The 23,394-nt window shown below is 36.2% G+C and overlaps 3 protein-coding genes across 5 annotated transcripts in view; 1 reads left to right on the top strand and 2 right to left on the bottom strand.

The window, feature by feature from the left end:
• Positions 1-13: 13 nt before the first annotated feature.
• Positions 14-9,942, bottom strand: LOC113513842 (pancreatic lipase-related protein 2-like). Its single transcript, XM_052894940.1, has 9 exons — positions 9,785-9,942; positions 8,178-8,261; positions 6,684-6,735; positions 4,797-4,901; positions 3,228-3,369; positions 2,600-2,748; positions 2,124-2,338; positions 952-1,105; positions 14-417 (listed from the first exon to the last, which is right to left on the bottom strand). The coding sequence occupies exons 1-9, from the start codon at positions 9,828-9,830 to the stop codon at positions 345-347; spliced, it is 1,020 nt and encodes a 339-aa protein (XP_052750900.1). The 5' UTR covers positions 9,831-9,942; the 3' UTR covers positions 14-344.
• Positions 9,943-13,036: 3,094 nt separating this feature from the next.
• LOC128200708 (uncharacterized) lies at positions 13,037-18,932 on the top strand. The gene is made up of 5 exons (XM_052894963.1): positions 13,037-13,060; positions 16,456-16,611; positions 17,640-17,786; positions 18,093-18,097; positions 18,372-18,932. The coding sequence occupies exons 1-5, from the start codon at positions 13,037-13,039 to the stop codon at positions 18,574-18,576; spliced, it is 537 nt and encodes a 178-aa protein (XP_052750923.1). The 3' UTR covers positions 18,577-18,932.
• A 1,713-nt stretch (positions 18,933-20,645) lies between these two features.
• The window catches only part of LOC113510305 (ubiquitin carboxyl-terminal hydrolase 8), a 49,916-nt gene continuing 47,167 nt past the window's right edge, over positions 20,646-23,394 (bottom strand). For all 3 annotated transcript variants that reach the window (XM_052894936.1, XM_052894937.1, XM_052894938.1), the window contains one exon: positions 20,646-22,320. In XM_052894936.1, coding sequence (XP_052750896.1) covers positions 22,209-22,320 — 112 coding nt within the window. In that variant the 3' untranslated portion in view covers positions 20,646-22,208. The remainder of the gene's footprint in view (positions 22,321-23,394) is intronic.

Raw genomic sequence — 23,394 nt, 5'->3', positions numbered from 1 at the left:
ACTAATAATTTATTATTAACGATCACACATATTATGGTAACAAATTTTTGATGGGTGAAAATAGAATGGTAACCCCGCCTGCGCTAATGGTATACGCTGGCAGGGCCTGTGACCTGGAGGCCTGTGACAGGACCTGTGAAGGGTGATCGATGAAAATGAAAACAAGCCAGTTAGCCCATCATGATGAATTCATCAGAAATTAACCATGATAGTTTCCAGGGGGAACCGCGTGGAGGTCGACCTGGTTAGGTATATTGCTAGCAATGGGATTCTCAGTCTCCGTTACTAACAATCCCTTTCCCCTCCATATGGTAAGAAGTTATAACTACGTAAGTATGCTAATATCAGTCTATCCCTCTCACACCCAAAGAGTACGGTCTCTGTGCTGCGGTCCTAAGATAAAAATTTCCACGTAATCTGAAAATAAAACATAAATATTTCAATAACAAAATAACGTATTACATTAGTATTCGTAGGCGATAGACTGAATCTTTATGTGCATAATTCTATTATTATAATAAATGCGAAAGTTTGTTACGATGGATGAATGTATATTTGTTACTTTTTCACCCAAAAACTACTAAACGGATTAGAATTTACTGGGTACAGAGGAATAACACCTGAGTTCTCAGGAATGGCAACGCATGGGGGGTATCATGGGCGAAACAGTATACTCTGTTATGTCCATGGTACTGCTCATGTCTATAGGCGACGGTTACCACTTTCCATCAGGTGGGCCGTCAGCTTGTTTGCCATTCTAAGTAGTATAAAAAAAAAGAATGAAATCTGGTACACAATCATGGTGCTAGATGGAGTGACGATCTCAAATGTATTACTGAGAATGAGTGGATGCAAGTGGCTCAGGACCGTTCCTTATAGCGGTCTATGGGGAGGCCTATGCCCAGCAGTGGACAAATAACGGCTGATATGATGATGATAAGAAATAATTACCTGACATCTATACTGGGTCCCAATGTAGCCAGCTGTGTGTTAGTGCATTGTCCGCGTAAGAAGCTATCGTAAGACTGACATTTGCGCCCCAAAAACTGCTCGCCAGCCACTGCTTCAGACCAAAACTCCCACGACCACCAGTGGCTACACAAATCTGCAAATAACCATATTTTGTAGGAAGTTTCACCAATAGGAGACTTTGTACAAAAGTTGTTTGCTTGGCCACCTCTGTCCCATTTATGTTTCTAGCGTGAAGCAGTTGTGTTTGCATGGCTGTGCTTCAGTTTGAAGAATGGGATATGGCAGTGAATTTACAGGGTACAGAGTAATAACACCTGAGTCCTCAGTGGATGGAAAGTGGCAACCGTCGCCCATAGACATGAGCAGTACCATGGACACATCTGAGTACACCGTCTCGCCCATGATACCCCCCTATGCGTTGCCATTCCTGAGGACTCAGGTGTTATTCCTCTGTACCCTGTAAATTCACGCCATATCCCACCTTTCAAACTGAAACACAGCCATGCAAACACAACTGCTTCACGGTAGAAACACGAATGGGACAGAGGTACCCAAGCAATCGACTTTTGTACAAAGTTTCCCCCTGGTAAAATGAATGGTCAAAGGATGGGCAGCAGCGTCCCTCTCAAAACATTATACCATGCCATGCGTGGCAACTGTTTGTATAATCCCTCTTATGAGAGAGGCCAACATTCAGCACTGGACAGTTATCATAATTAATAACAGTTATAATAATTGCATGGGTACCTCTGTCCCATTCGTGTTTCAACCGTGAAGCAGTTGTGTTTACATAGCTGTGTTTCGGTTTGAAGGGTGGGATATGGCGTGAATTTACAGGGTACAGAGGAATAACATCTGAGTCCTCAGGAATGGCAACGCAGGGGGTATCATGAGCGAAACGGTGTGCTCTGTTATGTTCATGGTGCTGCTCATGTCTATAGGCGACGGTTACCACTTTCCATCAGGTGGGCCTTTTAGCTTGTTTGCCATTCTAAGTTGTATAAAAAAAAAAAAAAAAAATAACATCATATGACAATGATGATGTATGAACGTCATTTTTTTAAAAATAGAACCGCAGACTATCAAGCTTGATGTTATTTCTCACATTAATTTGGCTAAAATAACTTCGCTATAACCCCGTATCTACATACCCTCGGAAGTCAAAAGTAAGGTAGCGGGCAAACAGCCAGGTTGCTTAGCTGTACCGCCATTAGGCCAGAAATCCACATGGCCACAGGATTGCGGTGCCCCATACCCGCCGCCATCTGTATGCACCATATCTACGAAGGATGCGTCTGATGGTGACGCTGGAGTTGACAGGATCGGTGGGTAGAAGCCAGGGTAAGCTGCGTCCAAGCCTGTAAGTCTGTAACGAATTTTTTACTATGTTAGCTTATTGAGCAATATAATAAAAGCTGTACCTTTCTTACCTTTTATTTCTTTTTCTACTTCCCAATTAAAAAATAACTCTTGGAATTCAAATTCCTCATTTTTTACTTTAAAAACATCACAATATCTGTCGTTGCTCTAATTCGTTAGATTTTTATGCCGAATATTCTACAATTTTCAACTTAAATTCTTCAGTTTTATATTCCAATTTGCTTTGACAGAATTTGTAAAGACTGACCTTGGCACGACGTATCCTCTCGTGGATAAATTCCTAGCGACCGCCCCCAACAGATGTACGCCCAGTGAATGTCCTACGAAATGTAGCCCTTTTACATTGAGCCCTTCCTTCAGGAGCTTCACCAAAGCATTACTTATTTCAACAGCTGCCTGAAAACGATATTATCTTTTTACTTATTACGAAGATCAGCTTATTATTGCTCGCGACAATATTTTTAAATTCTCTTTTACAATACCATGGACATAATAGAGTATACTGTTTCGCCCATGATACCCTCTATGTGTTGCCATTCCTGAGGACTCAGATATTATTCCTCTATACCCTGTAAATTTACGCCATATCCCACCCTTCAAACCGAAACACAGCCATGCAAACACAACTACTTCACGGTTGAAACACGAATGGGACAGAGGTACTCAAGCAATCGACTTTTGTACAAAGTCTCCCTCTGGTAATGAGTATTGCAAACCCCTGTAGATTTCAGTAACCGTTTACCATCGAGCTGACCGTATGCTTATTTCCAATGTTAATACTAAATACAACTAAGATGGTAAACATCGATCAAAATATATTACTCTCTAAACACAAAATTGGTAATAGAATAATACATGTTGTTATGCTTACTAACAGGCTTCAGATCCAGGGCCACGAGTACATAAGAACCAAAAGCTAGATTTGACCAGTCCAAAATCAGGATGTTGTATCTACCGTTCTGCCTGTATGCCTTTACAATTGTCAGCACACTATCATCCTCTGTCAACTCAATGTATCTGTAATTTAATAAATAAATAATAATTTATTCAGCATACATTGTTACACTTATAAAAAAGTAGTGTCCGACCGAACTTTCGGTTTCGGTTTCGGCTAGAAATTCTACTTTTGGCCTTAGTTTCGGTTTCGGCCAAAAATTTGCCCAAACTTTCGGCCGCGCCAAAACTCTGTGTGTGTGTTTGTGTTGTATGTGTGTCTAAGTGAAAGTTGTTTCTTATAAGTTTACTTCCATAAGTAAACTTAAAAAAAAACGAGTAAATTTTCGAGTAAGTCATAATTTTAACATGTTTTTACATACAAATACATATATATGACATATTTGTTACATATTTTAATTAGTGTTTATTATTACCCTTTAACTATCTGTGTGTTTGTGTAAATAATTGTGTAAAAATACACTAAATTTCAGTATAGAAGAGAAATTTTAAATATGTTTCAGTAAGTTTCGGCTTCAGCCGAAGCTGAGACCAAGACCGAAAGTTCGGTTTCGGTTTCGGCTGTAAAACCTGTTTCGGTCGAACACTATAAAAAAAGGTTCATACAGAGTAAAATAACATGTATAGCAGGTGAAAGTGTTACGCAATGTTTATCGAAATGGTCCCCGCTCACCGTTATGCTGCAGCCGAAGAGCTACAGCGCAAATTTTCAGCACAAGATGCGGTATTTTCTTAATGTTACATTGTAAACACTCACTTTAGTTCTCAGAAGTAGCAGATATGGGACTTTTATTTTGAGAATTTTTAAAGGAACGTAACAATCTTACATTATCGAACACTATAATTAGCTGACAAAAGGTTGATCCATTTTTGAGGCTCGAGGCACTATCTATGTAATCTAAGGAATCCTTTAAATCTCAAACTGACAAGAATCTACCATCAATTCTGAAGACGAGAAAATCTTTATGCTTTATGCTCATATATCTATATCATATACATATTTACATCGGATTCTTAAAGAGATTAGTAGAGAGAATCAAATACCCAAGACCTTATCTTATCCTAAATTCGCATATGGGGTCAGCTAAGCTGTTGCACGTCGACCCATACGGATCTTTTGTGCTTCTCCCTGCCTTATACCATCATTTCATAGATCCTTTGTGTTACCTTAACGATATCCCGCGGTTTAAGATATCTGTAGTCCCCTGGCTTTGGATAAGCCGTTCCCAGTAGACTCATACGCATACTTGCCAACGAATCACAGTTGCACATCAAGACCTTAATCCATACATGCATTTTTCACATTCTTATATGGATTTTTTGGCATGAAATTTTTTTGTGTATTATCAACAACACACTCGTGATAATCCTGGCGTTATTATCGTTAGGATCCTTATACTATTGTACTTTAACAGCTTATTAGCTAGTCTTATACTAAACATTTCGTAAAATATAAGATGAGAATAACGAGAGAAGAGAAATTAACATACCCATGCGCGTACAGGACTGTCGGTCGCCGAGGATCGAAACTAGGATCCGAGAGCAATCTTGTAATGGCCTTAATTCGATACGCAGTACTGTCTGAACTGTTAGAGCTGCGAATAAATCCAAATAACTATTTAAAAAAGTGCTTTGCAAGATTTCTTTATAAAATTCTGGACAGAAAAGGAACAATTTTTAGAAGATTTCATAAATCAAAAAGGTTTTCAATTCGACGGTATTTTCTTATGTGCATGACTTTTTTTTTTTCTTATACCGTAACTTTTATTATTTAATTTATTTTTTTTTGTAAGCTTTATTTTCTTCCACATTAATATTGTATTGTATTTTAAAATCTTTATTGTACATAATTTAAATTGAACACTGATAAATGATTTAATATACAATGGCGGACTTATCCCATAAAGGGATCTCTTACAGTCAAGCCATCTCTTACGTCTTAAAGTCAAGCTGAAAGAAAACTATATAATGTATAAGGGTAATAACCGTGCAATTAAAGATAAACTAAATAATACCCAGTAAAAAAATTGAATATATAATACAATAAAAACAACTCTATATACCTATATATGTAAATAATAAAAGTACATGAATAATAATATAACATTAATACATAAGTAAAAACTTACACACATAAATACATATATATACATATATACACATTTTTATATTCACGGTAGAATTTATTGTTTTTTATTTGTAGATAAAATCTTGAGTTATCACTACAGAAATCTCGTAAAATTCTTAATAATCGTATCTCGTAATATTCTTCGTTTTGACGGTCAAAAAATTACATCCATTGTCAATCTGTCGTTTTGTTTTGTACAACTTAAATGTTATGACTTATTTATTTATTTAAAGGAACACCAACAGCATATTGCATTATAACACATATAACAAACATTAAATACAATACAATATTAATGCACACGCCTATTATAGGTATTCACAGCATTTGCTTGAACATAATTATACAGTGCGAGACAATGAAGTAACAATTGTAATGAATTAAATAACACTAGACTACAAATATTTTCAAAGTTGCGTTATTAGTTATAGAAATATACATGTAACCTGAGTTGTGAGCAATATCAGAAAATACGATTATAAGTGAATTAAACTAATAAATATTAAAATATATATAGTAATATAGTTACTTGTTACTAAATCATTGTACAAAGTGTTTCAGCAATTTATTCCTGTATGAATTGGAACTATAATGCATTATATTAATTTCTAGGTAAGTAATTTGGCATTAATTTCATTCTATGACGTACAAATCCTGGCCAGCCATATAAATGGCTTAATTTTTCACACACAAATAAAAGATCTCCACTTTTATTTGTGTGTGTTATATAGTTACGTAAATACACAATGTAAAAAATAATTCCTAACCAATTTTAATAGGGGGGAAGGAAGGGATTGTTGGTAATGGGGAGGTTAGTCCTCATTGCTATCAATATACCCTACCAGGTCGAGCTCCACGCGGTTCCCCCTGGAAACCATCGTAACTAATTTATCGTTGAATTCGTCACGATGGGCTAACTGACCTGCCTATTCATCTTCACCAATCATCTCTCACTGGTGCCCCGCTAGTGTATACCGATAGCACAGGCGGGGTCATCATTCCATTATCATCCATTAAAAAAAAAAAACAATTTTAATAATCCTTTTTGCAATATTTTTACATTTAATTTTATCGTAAATGAAGCCACTGTTGTTTGTGTGTTAGCGTAAGTTAAAGATATAATGTTTGATTTTTTTATCGAAAACTTCGCTGATATTTCGGTTTATACTGAGTATTTTTGTCGCAATTAAAATCGGTTTTATAATAAAATAAAATATTAAATTTTAATTATAAATATTATATATCTTACCTGAAATGTCTAATAATGATGTCGTCCAGAGAAACGGATCTGCCTTTTGGTACTGAAATGAAATAAAAATAAAACATATTTTATTATATTACCACAGTCATGAGGAACATTATTTAGAATTTATGGACTCTATTAAGACTTTATTTTATCTCTTCAAATAAGGATACTAGTCTCAAACCCAATTACTAACTGTAAACCTATCGGGAGGAAAGGGATTGTTAGTAATGGAGACTGAGAATTCCATTGCTAGCAATATACCCAACCAGGTCGACCTCCTCGCGGTTCCCCCTGGAAACTATCATGGTTAATTCCTGATGAATTCATCATGATGGGCTAACTGGCCTGTTTTCATTCTCATCTATCACCCTTTACTGGTGCTCCGCCAGCGTATCCCGTAAGCGCAGGCGAGGTTCCCATTCCATTTTCAACCATAAAAAAAAACTATAAACCTATCAGGACGACCTCCTCGCGGTTTCCTTGGAAACCATCGTGATAATTCCTGGCGAATTCATGAAGAGCGCTGGCCTGATTGCATAGTTCTTTCTTACCTACTAGTTTTTTTATCGAGTGTAGATGACATGGTAACCTCGCCTACGCTATCAGTATACGCAGGCGAAGCACCAATGAGGGATGATAGGTGAAGATGAAAGCAAGTCAGTTAGCCCATCGTGACGATTCCACAAGAATTAACCACGATGGTTTCCAGGGGGAATCGCGTGTAGGTTGACCTGATAAGGTATTTTACTAACAATGAAGCTGTTAGTCCTAATTATTAACCATCCCCTTCCCTCCTCACTTACTAGTATCGTCTTTCACACTTCATTGATTCCCTTCAGCATACCTTCCTAATGCTTCTTAAATATTGCGTTTAAACTGCGCCCACCATATACCCTGTATAGGCATTCCGTCACCCGTATCCAATAGCGAGGACGGGATGCCTTAAATACTGTACGGCAAACCATAAAAAAAAGGATTCCCTTCAGCATGAACCGGGAATGAAGAGTACGCGGGAATGCCATTCTATTTCATTTATGAATAAGTCCTTCAAAAAGGGCTTATTAAAATTTCTTCAACGTCAGGATAATGAACGTGACATCATTAGTGTTGCAGGCGTCCATAGGCTACGGTGACCGTTTACCATCAGACGGGCTGTATGCTTTTTTACCATCTGTATTTTATAAAATCATAATTAGAAATAAAAAATAGAAACTTGTAAGAGAACAGTTGTGTTTGCATGGCTGTGTTTCGATTTGAAGGGTGAGATATGGCGTGAATTTACTGGGTACAGAAGAATAACACCTGAGTCCTCAGAAATGGCAACGTATGGGGGGTATCATGGGCGAAACAGTATACTCTGTTATGTCCACGGTACTGCTCATGTCTACAGGCGACAGTTACCACTTTCCATCAGGTGGGCCGTCAGCTTGTTTGCCATTCTGAGTTGTAAAAAAAATAAAAAATGTACTAATTATACCTAATTGTTACATCACTTACCGCTGATTGCAGTCCGCAATATTGGTCTGAAACTGCTTTTCGATATCGGAAAAGACGGGTCCCTTTGTCCTTTACAACCTAAAACTTTTAAAAATATAAAACAATTATAATAACACAACAATTATTTATGATTACTCGATTTTTCTTTTTAATAAATGATAATGGAATGGTAACCCCAGCCGCGCTATCGGTATACACCGGCGGGGCACCGGTGAAGGATGATAGGTGAGGATGAAGTAAGTCAGTTAGCCCATCGTGACGAATTCAACAAGAATTGTTCACGATGGTTTCCAGGGGGAACCGCGTGGAGGTCGACCTAATCAGGCATATTGCTAGCAATCGGGCTGTAAACTCCATTGCTAACAAATCCCTTTCCCCCTGATGACTCGTTTAGAATTATTTTGTTTAATTCCACTACTATTAAGTGTATACATAAGACTGCCAACATTATTTTGTGAATATTTGAAAGTAAACAAAACAAACAAAACTCACATTCGGATTTATTATTTCAACAAGGTTTGACTCTCGTATTTACCTATAATAATCCTTTTTTTTTTTTTTTACAACGCAGGGGGCAAACGAGCATGCGGCTCACCTGATGGTAAGTGACTACCGCTGCCCATAATTACCCACAACACCAGAGGCATTGTAGGTGTGCTGCCGGTATATAAATCCTATAAATATTTCTCTATGCTTATGAACTATCTAGGTATTATGCATAGACTACATTAAAAATATTTTTTTCCTTTATGTATGTAACTCATTACAGCGTATCATGGTATTACGGCTTCAAATTTACGGTATGGCATAATATTTTGGGGAAATTCAACGAAGAAAGAATTTGTATTTAAAGCTCAAAAAAGGTGCATAAGAGCCATGTTTAATCTTAAAAATACTGATAGTTGTATGCCGTATTTCAAACAATATAATATATTGACAGTACCTTCATTGTACATATTTGAAGTGTGTGTATTTGTTAAAACTAATAAGAATTTATTTCCACGACTTTCAGAAATTGTTAAACGCAATCGACGTGATAATGATAAGTTATATCTAAAAAAATCTAGTACAAAACTTATGCACGATAGTATATTATGTATGGCACCAAAAATCTATAATAAAATACCAAAATCTATAAAGGATGCACCAACTAATGTATTTAAATATAAATTAAAAAAATTCTTAATTGATAAATGTTATTACAATGTATGTGAATTAATAATAATACGGACTCCCATTGCTAGCAATATACCCTGTCAGGTTGACCCCTCCACGTAATCCCTCCTGGGATTACGTGCCATGGCACGATGGACTAAATGAACTGCCTTTTCATTCTCACCTATCATTCCTCACTGGTCCCCCGCCAGGACGGTAACGGTAAAGGTATACTGTTAACGCAGGCCAGGTTACCATTACATATCTAATCTCCATCCAAATGTTGCCTGCAAGAGATCGCTCTTAGCGATAAGGTCGCCCGTTGTTTTCTCATTGTGATTATTTCTTGTAATTATTTATATTTATAATAAGTTTGCTATTGTAATCTTTTGGAGGAAACAATAAATTGTATCTATCTATTTATTAAATTAAAAAAAAATAAAGCTACTTACTGAGAACAAAACAAGTAAACAATACAATATTCCGTGTATCTACCATGACGTAAATTAATTAAATTTACACACACACACAAGCACTTCTCAACAACTACAATACAGTAATGGTGTTAAACATATTTTGAGGTCTATCTGCAGTAGGCACAGGTACATAGGTTTACATAAATATGTATATGTTGTGGGGAAATTAAAATATTAAGGATTCTCTAAATTGTCTAGAGATATCTCTAGAATCCTTGGAATCCTCATGGAAACACTGAAAATTACGAATACCAGATTTCTATGCACATTACACAAACACAATTTAGTACAATTACTTGCTAAAAAATTAAATTATATAAATGATAAGTCGTTTAACTAAATGAATTCCACTAAAATGGCCAAAATATTCCCTTTTCGTACTATATAATATTTGTTTTACCCGCGACTTTGTCCGTGTGACCGTGATATGTTTATTGGCAGAGAAAAATAGTAATAAATTATGTTTGAACCATTTAAAACGCCAAGAAGTAAAAAATAAATTCACTTTCACTCGTTTACTGTATTTAATTAAATAAAATAACATTACCTATTTACTTAATTTTGTTGTGTAACCAGGTTGTCTGTAAGGGATTGCTTTTAGCGATAAGGCCGCCTTTCGTATATGCACATTCTGTATAAATACTCCTTGTATACATCTCTACTGTGCGCAATAAAGAGTTTATTATTATTATTATTATTAATTACTAAATACATTATAAACAATATGTAATTTGGCATGCTATTTTATAATAAACTGCCGGAATCTGCATTAAATCTGACAGAGAGGCAATTCAAATCTTATATTAAACAATTTTTATGTAAGAAAGCCTATTACAGGATAGACGAATTCATAGATGACAACATATCAAGTAAATAATTAGTTTATTAGCATACAACGTTATAATTTTATTTTCTCATTGCTTTCTTGATTTAATTGATTAATTTTAGAAATATGAAAGCGTAGCGGTTTTTTGTATTAATTGCCGCATGCATTCTTATGTAAAATGTGAATACTATAACTATCAGATGGCAATTGTGAGTAGCTTTGACGTGGTCTAGTGTTTTGAGTAGTCATGCTCACTAAAATGTCCAGACTTGTGGCGGCGTGGTGGGCCGGGTCATTGGGCTCCCTAAAATATGGTCGAGCGCAGTGATGGCTGGCTCATCCGTCATACTCGTGAACGGGTGCTGCTTGTAGGGACTGGTCTGCTCTAATCACTATGACTGATTTCCTCTTATTAATTGTTTAACCAGTTGGTTATGTATTCAATATTTTTTTTTCTTTTTAAGTATTTAATTGAATTAGTGCTAATTGGTGGTTTGTATTCACACAATTAAACTTAAAAATGTAAAATAATAATAAAATTATTTAAAAGAGCATCACGCAAGTTTCTTGCTCGTTCTTCTTGTGATGAGACAGCTTTCCGAACGAGCGGTAAATTAAAAAAAAATGTAATGACTTTTCAAAAGTGCTTCAATGTAAGTTTATTTGAATAAATGATTTCTATTCTATTCTATTCTTATTCTATTCATTCAACAGATTGGCATTTGCAAATATTTCGTCGTACCCCTAGGTATTTCACTAAATTCCTGGTATACTCATTTTCACGCGACATAGCTAGTTTCCTTGATCGACGGGTCGGAGGTTCATTGCCAAGTTTACGTGTTACGTTGGTAACACTGACTTTGACTTTATGACTCTTATTTCCAAAATAATAATTCCTTTGAATTTATTTATAACTTATATTGATGACGTCATTTCCGTATTATGTTTCAATGATTCTATTTGCTACTGATGAAGTTTACTCCCATGTTATACATATAAATGATTTTAAGAATAATATCTACTGTATATTTCCATACCCGCGCTATCGGTATACACCGGCGGGGCACCAGCGAAGGATGATAGATGAAGATGAAGCAGGTCAGTTAGCCCATCGTGACGAATTAAAAAAGAATTGTTCACGATGGTTTCCAGGTGGAACAACGTGGAGGTCAACCTAATAGGGTATAATGCTAGCAATGGGGCTGTCAAACTCCATTGCTAACAATCCCTTTCCCCCCCTGTTGCAATCTTTTATATTGCAACACTAAAACAAAATTTATATTTTATGTAATATGGCAACATTCTTTCTTCTCCCCGCTACATTGGAGACAATACAGTGCTGAGAACAAATTTTATATTTTATTTAAAATATCACCATATCATCACGCCAGCTTCCTTCATAGCACACACAAACTACCGCTGCTGCTCACCCCCTACCTATGGTTGTGTCTTATATTCTCTTTTTCATAGTAATTATTGCTACATTTAATTAATTATCGTTAAGTGAAGTTTCACCGTGTGGTCCCGGCATAGAATGTGCCACCCCTTCCTTTCCCGTGGGCGTCGTAAGAGGCGACTAAGGTAACTTAACAGTAGAGAGAATGGCCACAGCATTCCTCTTAAAACATGAAAAGCCTAACCGCGGTTGCCAAACCGCCCGCCAAGCGTGACAACACTGATAAAACTTCCCTTATGAGCATAACATATGATGATACAGGAGGGAAAGGGATTGTTAGTATGGACTACCAGTCCCAATGCTATCAATATACCATCAAGTCAACCTCTACGTGATGCCCCTGGAAACCATTGTGCTAAATTCCAGGTGTATTCACCACGATAGGCTAACTGACTTACCTTTTCATTCTCACCTATCACCCCTCAGTGGTGCCCCGCCAGCGTATACCGTTTAAGCTGACGGGATTACCATTCCATTATCATCTATTGAAAGATATGATGGTACATAAAGAAACTGCGTACATGTACATAACTTCATTACTGCCACAGACAATTTTTGTACTGAATTATTCGAGAGTTTGTTTTTTGTATAGAAAGAAAGAAAGAAACTTAATTTAACAGAAATATTCGACTACATCCACACATTTATTAAGAATTATAATAACGAAACTACACACAATATATATATATATATATATATATATATATATATATATATATATATATATATATATATATATATATATATATGTGTGTGTGTGTGTGTGTGTGTATGTATATTATTTCAACGTCGTTTTGCAGCCTATATGCAATTAGTACGGGTTCTGTAAGGCAAAGCAGGAAAATACCAGGTTTTGGTACAAGTTAAAAAAATAAAAGCAACAAACAGCTGTTACATTTAAAACCTGTATCTACAGGCAGTGTTGCCAGATGGGGTTTTCGTAATTATGAGTAAGAAATTTTATGTTGGCGTAATTTTTGAGAAATTAAATTCTTAGAGCAAAAGTAGGTTTTGTCCCATAAAAAAACATCGACTTCGTAACAAAGCCAATTATTGTGATTTAAAAACCAAAATAACTAAATCGATTTTGATGAAATTTCTATGGGGCTTAATATATATCTAGGAATATATATATATATATATATATATATATATATATATATATATATATATATATATATATATATATATATATATATATATATATATATATATATATATATATATATATATATATATATATATATATATATATATATAATGGAGACTGAGAATCCTATTGCTAGCAATATACCCAACCAGGTCGACCTCCTCGCAGTTCCCCCTGGAAACTATCATGGTTAATTCCTGATGTATTCATCATGATGGGCTAACTGGCCTGTTTTCATTCTCATCTATCACCCTTCACTGGTACTCCGCCAGCGTATCCCGTTAGCGCAGGCGGGGTTACCATACCATTTACTTACTAGACTTTGTACAGGGAAACTTTGTACAAAAGTCGATTGCTTGGGTACCTCTGTCCCATTCGTGTTTCAACCGTGAAGCTGTTGTGTTTGCATGACTGTGTTTCAGTTTGAAGCGTGGGATATGGCGTGAACTTACTGGGTACAGAGGAATAACACCTGAGTCCTCAGGAATGGCAACGCATGAGGGGTATCTTGGTCGAAACAGTATACTCTGTTATGTCCATGGCACTGCTCATGTCTATAGGCGACGGTTACCACTTTCCATCAGGTGGGCCGTCAGCTTGTTTGCCATTCTAAGTTGTATAAAAAAAAAAAACCCTTATAAAACTATAATAATAATATTAGTGAAGAAACTACAGTTATGTTTTTTACGAATAAATCTCATTTCATTTCATTTCTTTTTATTTCATAAACAAAAGGAATGAAAAAGAAAAAGTAGCAATAATAATGAATGAAATACAATGTAAAAATCAAATGTAAATATTTTATTAACATGGTGGCCTTCTAAGTATCTAAGCAATTAGCAAACGATTTTGTTAACATTCTTTTGACAATTAGTAATCGATCACCAAATGAAGATTAATTGCTAATTAACAGGTAATCAGCCCGCTGTAATGACTGCGGCACTACGATTTATGGCCACTGATAAGGAACAGTTCATTCTGTATCATCCATAATTATTATGCAAACAAAAAAATGCAAAAATATTTTATTTTATTTATGCATTTATTTAGTATTAAACAACCGGCACTAATGACGGAAACCCAAAGATAGATTATACGATAATAACATAATTTTGTGAACTTTCTGGTTTTCCGTTCGTTCGGCTTCTGATTCTGATTTTTAGGGTTCCGTACTAATATAATCTGTAAATAAGTAAATTGTCTGTAAGAGATTTCCCTAGTGATAAGACCGCCTTTTGTACCTTTATATGTATATTTTAATCTGTACTTCATGCTAATGTATTAAATTTGCATTGTTTATATGTCATTGTTTATTTTTATGTTTTTGGTGCAATAAAGAGTTAAATAAATAAATAATGTTTGTTTTTTTCTTGTTGATTTATTGATCTTACAATTTTTTATGTACAGTCACCATCATTATCATATCAGCCTTTAACTGTCCACTGCTGAACATAAGTCTCCCCTTAAGGTTTTGCCAGTAGTTGCCACGCTTGGCAGGCGGAATGGCAAATGCAGTTAGGATTTAGAGATATTTTAAGAGGGACGCTGCTGCCCATACGTCGCCCTCTCTTAGTCGACTTTTACGTCACCCACAGGAAAAGAGGGGTGATAGATCTCTATGCCGAGATCACACGGTCAATATTTAAAAATATAGAAAAATATATAAAAAATTAAAGAAAAATGATGGCTAACAACTACTGTATTCGATTATTTATTATATATGTACATCATAATGCTATATTTTAGTAACCATAAACTATAAATATCTAAATAGAAGAGATAGTTAATCTAGATATATATATATATATATATTATTTAAAGATAAAAAATTTCTTTGAGATCATTGCCAGCTGGTATAGTGCCTAGGATACTTGCTGCATTTCCACGCTGAATAGATATGAAAATGCGTTGACCAAAGTATAGGCCAGCCTTCTGGTCGCCAGAGGTTTCCACCAGCCGGCGTGATATCTCTTTGAAAAGATTCATGGCCTCGGGGCCCCACGGACCCAGAGTTTCAACTCCAAACGCCGCAAATATATATTGTTAAATATATATTATTGTATTATATATTTACTCATTTAATAAGTATGTATAACATGCAAATATTAGATTTATATATATATATATATATATATATATATAAATCTAATACCACCAGTAAATTAGAATATAATATCGGATAATTATTATATATTATATATATATAAAGTATTTCCTGAAATTGAATAGAATCAGTCTGCTTTTAATATTTTATAGGATTGCGTGTATTGTTTCGATACATGAAGATATATTTGAAAAATTAAAACTTTGCATAATTTTTGTGAAAATAATGATAAAACAAATTATTTATATAACTGTTTTCTTATCAATTGGAACTGTGTGGGTGAGTAAAATATTTTAAAAAATTCTAGTACAGAGATACCCATTCAAACGACTTTTCAGACGACTTCAAAGAAGAAGGAAGTTCTTAGTATACATATATATTTATAAATTATTCATTTGTAAACTGATTTGTTTTTTTTTTTATCTTAAATAATATGCTTTCAAATTGGTCTCACAGTAATTTTATTAAAATCGGTACCTCAATTTAGTTTTCACAAATCAAAATAACTGGTTTGAAAACAATTGAAGGTGTTTTTCTTTTTGTGAAATAAAATCTTTAATTATCTTGTTTTTTTTTAAATACTACTATGATGACAAACAATAGGGCCGTATGGTCCCGGCATAGAATAGGCCACTCCGTCCTATCCCGTGGGTGTCATAAGAGGCGACTAAAAGAAGACAAGGGATAGGCAGCAGCGTCCCTCTTAAAACATCTCCAAAATCTAACTGCGGTTGCCAATTCGCCTGGTAACAAACAAACTATATATATATATATATATATATATATATATATATATATATATATATAACACTATTGCATTAGGATTATGTAACTGCAAAAACAGTGTATATATAAATAAATAAATATAATTTTTTTTATACCACTGAGGTGGCGCTTACCGTAGCCTATGAACGCCTGCAATACCAGACGCACTACACGCGCGTTGCCGACCCTAAAGAAACCTCTTTACCCCCCTTTTGAAGAACCCCATGCTGTAGTCTCTTGGGAAAACCTCGGCAGGTTTATAATTATATGGAAAATAAATAAATCTTTTGTTTGTATAGTTCATCCTTCCCATATATAATAATCTAACGCACTTATTTCCCAACAGTGTCTGAAAATAATTCCTGAACGTGTGTATATATCGTACCTCAACCATAAATACGTCGAATATGCCAAGGCGAATATCAGACGCTACCGCAGAGGTGGTGATTATTATCTAAACGGTGAAGCCAAGACACTAGACACCTGGGTGAACAACGTTTCGGTCAGTGCCCTTGTTTTAATACAGACTTAGAATGGCAAACTAGCTGACAGCTCGCCTGATGGAAAGTGGTAACCGTCGCCTATAGACATGAGCAGTACCATGGACATAACAGAGTATACTGTTTCGCCAATGATACCCTCCATGCGTTGCCATTCCTGAAGACTCAGGTGTTATTCCTCTGTACCCTGTAAGTTCACTGTCATATCCCTTAAAACCGAAACACAGTCATACAAACATAGCTGCTTCACGGTAGAAACACGAATGGGACAGAGGTGCCCAAGCAAACGACTTTTGTACAAAGTCTCCTTCTGGTCCTATCGCCTTTAAACTACCTGTAATCTGTTACAACTTAATGAAAATAGAAACAAACAAATAAATCTTCCGACCATTGGACAGTCAATAAGTGATAATGGAATGGTAACGCCGCCTGCGCTGACGGTATACGCTGGCAGGGCACCAGTGAGGGATGATAGGTGAGGATGAAAAGGCAGGTCAGTTAGCCCATCGTGATGAGTACACCTGGGATTCAGCACGATGATTTCCAGAAGGGACTACGTGGAGGTAGACCTGACAGGGCGTACAATATACTGTCAAATCGACGTTTACGCGATGGCACCTAGTAACTGGTTTCCTTAAATTCGACATGATTGGCCAATTGGCTTTTTTTATACCACAAAGGTGGCAATCAAAACATATAGCCTGTCTGATGGTAAACAGTCACTGTAGCCCATAGACGGCTGCAACACTAGAGATGTGCGCGTTACCGACCTTGAAGAAATCTTTACACTTACACTTTTTGAAAGACCCCATACCGTAGGCCTGCTTTACATCCTCACCAATCGGTTGATTCATAAATAAAGGTGTTTCAAAAATGTTTGTAAATAAGTCTACTTGTATAAATATAATTTGAATTTGAGTTAATTGCAAGGCAACAGTGAGGCATGATAGTCCCTCACTGGTGCCCCGCCAACGTATATCAAGCGCAGGCGGGGTAACCATTCCATTATGGTGTTCTAAATCTTGTTTAGGTGCACCTCGTTTTTACCGAATACCTGCACAACGAATACCGGCGTTCCTTCATTGAGTTCCACTACAAGCTGTGCGACCTGCTCGACAAGGATGGAATGATTGGCGGCATCCTGGTGAAAACTGGCTACACGTGTCCTCTACACAAGGTAGAATAGAATAGAATTGCAGAGAATGTGAGGGAATGGATGAGAATGATAGAGAAGGGAGAAGAATGAAAAAGAATAGAAGAGAAGGGATTATTTATTAACAAGCGCTATAAGGTAACAAATAAACATACTCACTTTCACATTTATAATAATAAAAACATCGCTAAAGCCCAACTGCGGTTGCCATCCGCCTGCCAAGCGTGGCAACTATTGTCACAACTGTCCTTTATGGGGGAGGTCTATGTTTAATAGTGGACAGTTAACGATTGTTAAAATGTTGATGATGATGAACCTGTTCATGTCTAGCGACGGTCACCACTTTCCATCAAGTGGGCTGTCAGCTTGTTTTGTTGTTTTCCGTTCTAAGTTGTATTAGATAGATAGATAGATACTCTTTATTGTTTCCTTCAAAAGATTACAATAGTAAACTTATTATAAATATAAACAATTACAAGAAATAATCACAATGAGAAAACAATGGGTGACCTTATTGCTAAAAGCGATTTCTTCCAGGCAACCTTTGGATGGAGAGGAGTAATTATAAACATATTGATCGGAGACACGATCGTATTAAAAAAAAATTAGCAATAATAAATCTCATCACCAGGGCGTGTATCGCTTCGGGAACCTGTCAATTCAGACGGACAACTTTCCCAACGTGTGGCCGTTCGAGAAAGGGGGCGTGAACGTCGAGTTCGCCATGACGTCAACAGGCGAATCCATAGGCTCAGGATATCTCAATGGCAAATTTGTAGATCGAAAAAAACTGTACAAAATGAAAACTAAGTGATATGTATTAGCAGCGACGCATTTAGGGTCTGTGGGCCTTTAGTCTACATCTGTGGTGGGGGCCATTTTTAGTTTAATATAAAATATTGTATGTTAAAATTTAATATTACATTTATTTATTTGGGTCACTACGACACACTTGGTGAAAACATATCTCCATACTTCATCTTTTCATCTTTTGTTTTATATTTGAAAAAATGTAAATAATCTGATTGTATAAACTCATTCGTTAATTTACGTGTGTCATAAATGGCTCAAATAAAAAGTTTATCTATCTATCTATCTATTTATTTATATGGTTTTGTGCATTCACTTATAAATATTAGGTTATACCAAAATGTATACAGGCGGACTATATATTTATAATATAATATGTATACGTATAGAGACACATATAAATATAAATATATATAAACATAGAATAACTATTGTTAAATATCCCACTGTTATATGTCCATTTCATACATACAAACATGTTATCATATATATATATATATATATATATATATATATATATATATATATATATATATATATATATATATATATATATATATATATATATATATATATATATATATATATATATATATACTATATATATATATATATATATATATATATATATATATATATATATATATATATATATATATATATATATATATATATATATATATATATAGAGAGAGCTTTGTTTAGTTCAATTATTCGGATAAATAAATAGATAATAATACTGGCAACTGAGAAACCCACGCGTTGCCATGGTGACCAAAAATGACAGAAAAAGTTTCTCATTAAAAATATTTACATAACAGTACAACATTTTTTATTTATTACAAAATCAATTAAATAAATCGAGTAATTATCCCGCGCTATCGGTATACACCGGCGGGGCACCAGTGAAGGATGATAGATGAGGATGAAGTAGGTCAGTTAGTCCATCGTGACGAATTCAACAAGAATTGTTCACGATGGTTTCCAGGGGGAACCACGTAAGTCGACCTGATATGGTATTGTTACCTTTCCCCCCGTGAAGCAGTTTGCATGGCTGTGTTTCGGTTTGAATTGTGGGATATGGCAGTAAATTTACAGGGTACAGAGGAATAACACTTGAGTCCTCAGGAATGGCAACGCATGGGGGGTATCATGGGCGAAACAGTATACTCTGTTATGTCCACAGTACTGCTCACGTTTACGAGTATAGGCAACGGTTACCACTTTTCATCGGGTGGACCGTCAGCTTGTTTGCCATTCTAAGTTGTATAAAAAAAAACATATTAATACCCGCACACTATGTATTTGTCGGGTGCCCACGTTACAGGTTCGCCTAGTGTAGACTCCACTGTATCATGTCTTTGTATGATTTTTTTTTTTAATAAATTTTATAATAATATTTATATTTCTGTGAGCTCGTATAGGTACCGTCTGGCTTTTTCAACAGACCAATTTGGTTTCCGAGTGTTTATAAAGTCTTGAAGCCTGGGGAGCTCCTACAATCTCCTGCCACAGTATTTTATGATTGTTACCTCATATCTCTATCAGTTATAAACAGATTTGGAATTTTTTATTTATCTGTAAAGCATACAGCTAACATATTAGTCTCATAGAAATCTCATCAAAATCGGTTCAGTAATATAGTTTTTAAATCAAAACTCAAGGTTTTACTACAATTAAAGTCGGTTTGTTGTAGAACCTAATGTATAATGAGGAAATGACACTCCCGTTTGAATAAATTAAAAATACGCTCCCAATTTTTTTTTTTATTGGATGAAAATGGTATGCTATGTGTATGTAATGCTGTGCTAACGGGATACGCTGGCGGAGCACCAGTGAAGGGTGATAGATGAGAATGAAAACAGGCCAGTTAGCCCGTCATGATGAATTCATCAGGAATTAATCATGATAGTTTCCAGGGGGAACTGCGAGGAGATCGACCTGGTTGGGTATATTGCTAGCAATGGGATTCTTAGTCTCCATTACTAACAATCCCTTTCCCCCCTACTCTCCCTATCCCTACTGGGTCGACTTGGCAAGATGTTCAAGGGAATATTAATTTAAACAAATATGTATTATATTAACAAAAAATTTAATAAAGTTTGCCTTACACTTAAATTTACAATCTATTTATGTATCCTATATACATTTGTTTACAGCAATCGATTCGATAATCACTTCAAATTTTTGAGGTCGCTTATAAATTATAATTGTTCACAATACTGTCACAAGAGTTAAAAATTGTCCTCTTACATTTTGGATACATTTTGCTCCAATCCAATTTTTCCAAAATCAATGTCCGATAACGTGGCAAGTCTATAGTGAACTATAAACACCATACCACCATAGACGCCCACGACTATCAACTTACAGGATCACAACAAACATATCTCGAAACAAGACAAATTATAAATTAACACTATTTCAATATAATTATAAGCCTTTTTACACGCATTATACATTTTATACAAATTATGACATTTTATATATATGTATAAAAATAACAAGCCTGTTCCATACAGTTTTTTAAACACTAATTTGTTTTTAGATTTTTTTTTTATACAACTCAGAATGGCAAACAAGCTGACGGTCCACCTGATGGAAAGTGGTAACCGTCGCCTACAGACATGAGCAGTAGCATGGACATAACAGATTATACTGTTTCGCCCATGATACCCCCTCCATGCGTTGCCATTCCTGAGGACTCAGGTGTTATTCCTCTGTACCCAGTAAATTCACGCCATATTCCCACCCTTCAAACACAGCCATGCAAACACAACTGCTTCACGGTAGAAACACGAATGGGACAGAACTACCCAAGCAATCGACTTTTGTACAAAGTCTGCCTCTGGTAAAAATAGATAAGTAGGTAATACTATTTAAATTCACTAGTATAGATTTTTACACATGAGAAAGTCCCGGACGACCGCACTGGGTGTTTCAAGGTAGAATTCTTTGCAACGATCGCGGGATGAATTCCAAAGAGCCCACTGTTGGACTAGTTCTAACAACCATTACCACCAATAAAATATATAGGAATGCGATGAATGACCTTTGCAGGAAAATCGTACCTACACACCTGTTCCTTAATTAATTTGTTTATTTATTCTTTGTTATATACAAAAAAGGGCGAGCAAACCCTGAGTTGGAAAAAAAAACATTTATTTATTTATTGTATTTTTAGTAACCTGTAAGGTTTACTTGTATTTTTTTTTAGTTAAACTCAACTATGTTAAATGGAATGGGGAAAGGGATTGTTAGCAATGGAGTTCGACATTGCTAGCAATATGCCCTATCAGGTCGACCTCCACGTGGTTCCCCCTGGAAACCATCGTGAACAATTCTTGTTGAATTCGTCACGATGGACTAACTGAGCTGCTTCATCCTCACCTATCATCCCTCATTGGTGCCCCGCCGGTGTATACCGATAGCGTGGGTGGGGTTACCATTCCATTATCACCCATTAAAAAAAAACTATGTTAAATGGAAGTTATTCGCGACCGTCGTGTATTTCGGTGAAAATAGGTTGTCAGTATAGTGTGGAACAGGCTTATTCAAGTGTTGGCTGCCGTAGGGCGCCGCGAGGTACGTGGCGGCCGCACGGGGGCGCTGCGGGCGCGGGCGAGGCCGCCGCCATCACGACAGGGACGCCGGGTCGTGGCACGCGTAGAACAAAATGTACGCGGCGCTCGACCTCACTTCGGCCGACGATATCACTGTTACTAGGTGATCGTCGAATTTATGCCATCTGGAAGAAAATATATATTGGTTATTTACCGTTTGTACAAAAGACGTTTGCATGGGTACCTTTGTCCCCTTTGTTTGTGTCCCACATGGCAGTGTTTCAGTTTCAGAAGTGTAAGATATAGCAGTGTTATTATAGGGTATAATATAGTACCATTGTGCTGGGAGGAAAAAAAATGAGTTTGTACAAAAGTCGATTGCCTGGGTAACTCTGTCCCATTCGTGTTTCATCCGTGAAACGTTGTGTTTGCATGGCTATGTTTCGGTTTGAACGGTGGGATATGGCGTGAATTTACTGGGTACAGAGGAATAACACCCAAGTCCTCAGGAATGGCAACGCATGGGGGGTGTCATGGGCGAGACAGTGTACTCTGTTATGTCCATAGTACTGCTCATGTCTATAGGCGACGGTTACCACTTTCCATCAGGTGGACCGTCAGCTTGTTTGCATTATAAGTTTTATAAAAAAAAACAATGGTCCAAATTACCTACATTCACCTAACTATCATCTATTGGGGGCAAGGGATTGTTAGTAATAGAGTTTGACAGCCCCATTGCTAGCAATATGCCTTATTAGGTCGACCTCCATGTGGTTCCCCCTGGAAACCATCGTGAACGATTTTGTTGAATTCGTCACGATGAGCTAACTGACCTACTTCATCCTCACCTATCATCCTTCACTGGTGCCCCGCCGGTGTATACCGATAGCGCGGCTGGGGTTACCATTCCATTATCATCCATTAAAAAAAAACTATCATCTATAGGGGGAAAAATTATCAGTCCCATTGCTAGCAATACACCCTGTCAGATCTCCTCACAGTCCCTCTGGAAACCATCGTGATGAATTCACCTGGAATGACTAACTGACCTGCCTTTTCATCCTCACCTATCATTCTTCACTGGTGTCCATTCCTCGCCCTCCTATAGTTGCCGCCTCTTACGACACCCACGGGAAAGGAAATGGGTGGCCTAGTCTATACTGGGAGTACACGAGGTTTTCCCGAGAGACTACAGCATGGGGTTCTTCAAAAGGGGGGTAAAGAGGTTTCTTCAGGGTCGGCAACGCGCGCGTAATACC

This window comes from Galleria mellonella, unplaced genomic scaffold (genome assembly GCF_026898425.1).
Source record: "Galleria mellonella isolate WM207_F2 unplaced genomic scaffold, CSIRO_AGI_GalMel_v1 utg257, whole genome shotgun sequence".
Taxonomy (NCBI): domain Eukaryota; kingdom Metazoa; phylum Arthropoda; class Insecta; order Lepidoptera; family Pyralidae; genus Galleria; species Galleria mellonella.
The sequence above is the reverse complement of the archived record's forward strand: the minus strand, read 5'-3'. Positions and strand labels throughout refer to the sequence as shown.

Bases quoted from the DNA above. Each gene is read 5' to 3' on its own strand.
- LOC113513842 (XM_052894940.1), bottom strand. From the start codon at position 9,830: ATGGTAGATACACGGAATATTGTATTGTTTACTTGTTTTGTTCTCA. The intron at 8,262-9,784 runs GTAAGTAGCTTT...TATTTTTAAAAG, and splicing joins GTTTACTTGTTTTGTTCTCA to TTTTAGGTTGTAAAGGACAA. The intron at 418-951 runs GTAATTATTTCT...TTTTATTTTCAG, and splicing joins GGACCCAGTATAGATGTCAG to ATTACGTGGAAATTTTTATC.
- LOC128200708 (XM_052894963.1), top strand. From the start codon at position 13,037: ATGAGTAAGAAATTTTATGTTGGC. The intron at 13,061-16,455 runs GTAATTTTTGAG...ATTTCCCAACAG, and splicing joins GTAAGAAATTTTATGTTGGC to TGTCTGAAAATAATTCCTGA. The intron at 16,612-17,639 runs GTCAGTGCCCTT...AATCTTGTTTAG, and splicing joins CCTGGGTGAACAACGTTTCG to GTGCACCTCGTTTTTACCGA.